General features: G+C 47.5%; 1 protein-coding gene across 2 annotated transcripts; it reads left to right on the top strand.

Moving 5' to 3' along the window:
- Nucleotides 1-20: 20 nt before the first annotated feature.
- Nucleotides 21-2,067, top strand: Pmar_PMAR025215 (conserved hypothetical protein; the record flags this gene model as incomplete). 2 transcript variants are annotated; one of them, XM_002780784.1, is made up of 9 exons in its annotated part: nucleotides 21-120; nucleotides 164-287; nucleotides 340-450; nucleotides 501-603; nucleotides 648-737; nucleotides 965-1,087; nucleotides 1,525-1,750; nucleotides 1,803-1,923; nucleotides 1,973-2,067. In XM_002780784.1, the coding sequence occupies 9 exons, from the start codon at nucleotides 21-23 to the stop codon at nucleotides 1,998-2,000; spliced, it is 1,026 nt and encodes a 341-aa protein (XP_002780830.1). In that variant the 3' UTR covers nucleotides 2,001-2,067. The 2 variants fall into 2 exon arrangements, with proteins under 2 accessions (XP_002780830.1, XP_002780831.1); XM_002780785.1 differs by having other exon boundaries at nucleotides 1,525-1,923.
- Between the last annotated feature and the right edge of the window lie 655 nt (nucleotides 2,068-2,722).

Genomic DNA, 2,722 nt, shown 5'->3' with positions numbered 1-2,722 from the left:
GTGTTTGGTAGGCTGTGGAAATGGTATATGATATATTGGATGTGTATAAGATGCTCTATGAAGACCTCCTGGCTGTCCCGGTAGTGCAAGGTGTGAAGTCGGAGATGGAGAAATTCGCTGGTAAAGTTGTTGTGCTTCGCTCCGCTAGGAATTTTCATATTAGGTGGTGAGGCTACTACTACGTGTGAGGCGTTCGTGGCTTGTAATGGTCGGGCTGTGCAGGGGGCGACTTCACATTTTTTGGGCACGCATTTTGCGAAGATGTTTGGCATAGAGTTTGAGGATAGGTTGGTGCTATGGGGTTGGTGATGGTCGTCGTTTCGACGGTTTTTGTATCAGAAATGGCGAGAAGAAATTTGCGGAGCAGACCTCGTGGGGGTTCACGACGCGCTCCATCGGTGTGATGATTATGGAGCATGGTGATGATAAGGGTCTAGTCTTGCCCCCTAGGTAAGGGTAGATCAGTTGTTGTTTGTTATCGGGTTAAATGTCCTTTTCAGAGTTGCTGAAGTCCAAGTGGTGATTGTGCCGATCCCCCCTAAGGGAGCTGGAGCGCAGTGGAGTACTGCTGAGTTGAAGACGATGATTGGAGAGAAATGCAAGGTGGGGGGATGTGGAAGGGAATGTTGGTTATGGCTGCTCTTCAGAGTCTTTATGAGGACCTCAACGCTAATGGTGTCCGCGTTGTTTTGGATGACCGTGATGATAAGACGCCAGGCTACAAGTTCAACCATTGGGTAGGATATTATTATTTTCACATTCTTCTTCATCTTATCGTTGCTTACGCGTTTCTAACAGGCGGTCATTTACCCGTATTAGAGAACACAGTTTCCAGTAGTATATATATACCACCTATCCTGGGTTACGATCATTATATATATTTTTTGATTGTAAACCAGGATGGGTGTCGTCGTTATGCTTAGTGTTGTTTGTATCAGCTTGATTCATCTGCTCCCTCCCTTAGGAGCTCAAGGGTGTGCCCCTCCGTATTGAAGTCGGCGCTAAGGATCTTGAAAAAGGTGTGGTGACCTTCGTACGGAGGAATACTGGGAAGAAGTCGCAGGAAGCTGAGCATAGCTCTGTGAAGGTGAGATATAGGTTATTGGTATTACTGGAAATGCTTCCTCTATCGTAGGCTAGTTGTTGAGAGTGAAAGCTTGGATTTTTCTTGTGATCACACTGACGATATCTCAGGGGAAATTAGTTCTGTTTCGGAATTTTATAGATATTTGGTGTGAAGTTGATATTTTATAACCGCATTGTTGAGAGCTCTGTGTGATGTGTGTGAACGTCATCAATAATGAAAGTTGACGACATGAAGACGACATTTCTACGTTTTTGACGGTATATGGTTTGATAATGGCAATGTCGAGTGCGTCCTGTCTTTTACTCCTGGCGGCCAGGACCTGGCCTCTGCGGGTTTCTAATGGGTATGTCAAGTCCTCTCACAGTCTTCTCCTGAGGGCAGCACTTCTTAAGTTTCTCCTGAACTCGCTCGAAAAATGTGAAGTGCTCGTGGTTTAGGTGAAGGAAGCTCTTGAGAGCATCCAATCGGAGTTACTCGAGACGGCGAGGGCTAAGCTTGAGGATGGTATCGTGAAGGTGACTAAGTGGGATGAGGTTATGCCCGCCCTCAACGCGCGCAAACTCATATTGGCACCGTGGTGTGAGACTGAAGAGAGCGAAGAACAGATGAAGAAGATCACAGCTGAAGAAAGCAAGGAGCAAATAGTGGTTACTGATGAGGAGGGTGGGTACACTTGATCTGGTGAGGATGGTGACACTTGTGGTGACCATGACAGGTGGCGCTCCTGCATTGTCGGGTGCAATGAAATCGCTGTGCATCCCTCTGGAAAGTTCTGGATATCAGTTCCCGATGCCTGAGGGAACCAAGTGCTTCTTCACTGGCGAGCCGGCTAAGAGGTAGTGGAAATACGGTATGGATTTGTGGGTATTCATTGAATCTTTTTAGGTGGTGTTTATTTGGTAGAAGCTATTAAATGTAGTTTAGAATGTCCGTCGTTACTAACAAGCACGTAATCTACTCCCATCGCAGTTTCTACGTTCGCTTGTCGATTTGAGTTTCATCCAGTTATTTTCACAACGGCACATACATTGTGCGACGACGCACACGACGGAATCACCATCAATCACGACTTCCTTATGGGGCTGAGGAAATTGCTTAAACCACCCACAATCACACTGCGGGGCCTACACGAGTCTCATCGTCACCTTGCGGAATGTATGCGAATGCTCGGTTCTCCCAGCAGGGAATGCTATCCCGAGCGGTGTTATTCTGACTGAATCAGAGGAGTAGCCGACAAGAAATTGTTTCTCTTGTTCAAAAGTCAAGTCGCTGGATTCAAAGTCCAGAGTGCTAACCACTACACTATAGAACCACGAAATGCAATTAGAGAAACTATTTCCGTACTAACATTGTTCAAAAGCCGAGTCCCACAGTAGTTCCTGCAGACTCCGCGGGGTGTCAAAAGCGATCTGTGTGTTTTGCATCTCGTTGTTGTTGTGTTGGCTACCGACCTCTCAGCCGCTCTCCACCCTCACTGGTCCCATCGTGCGGTATTGCCTGCTCTGTTCCCAGCCTTGGCCAGTACCCGCGCCTTCAGATGATCGGATGTGATGACTTCCGCCTTCCCACCCGACCTTAGTGGCACCTTGGGATGGACAGCTGATCACCGGTCAGGCCGCGACACGACACCCAATT

Source organism: Perkinsus marinus, assembly GCF_000006405.1.
Source record: "Perkinsus marinus ATCC 50983 genomic scaffold scf_1104296944090, whole genome shotgun sequence".
In the NCBI taxonomy this organism is placed as follows: domain Eukaryota; phylum Perkinsozoa; order Perkinsida; family Perkinsidae; genus Perkinsus; species Perkinsus marinus.
Note: the sequence above shows the minus strand (reverse complement) of the source record. Positions and strands in the feature narration are given on the sequence as shown.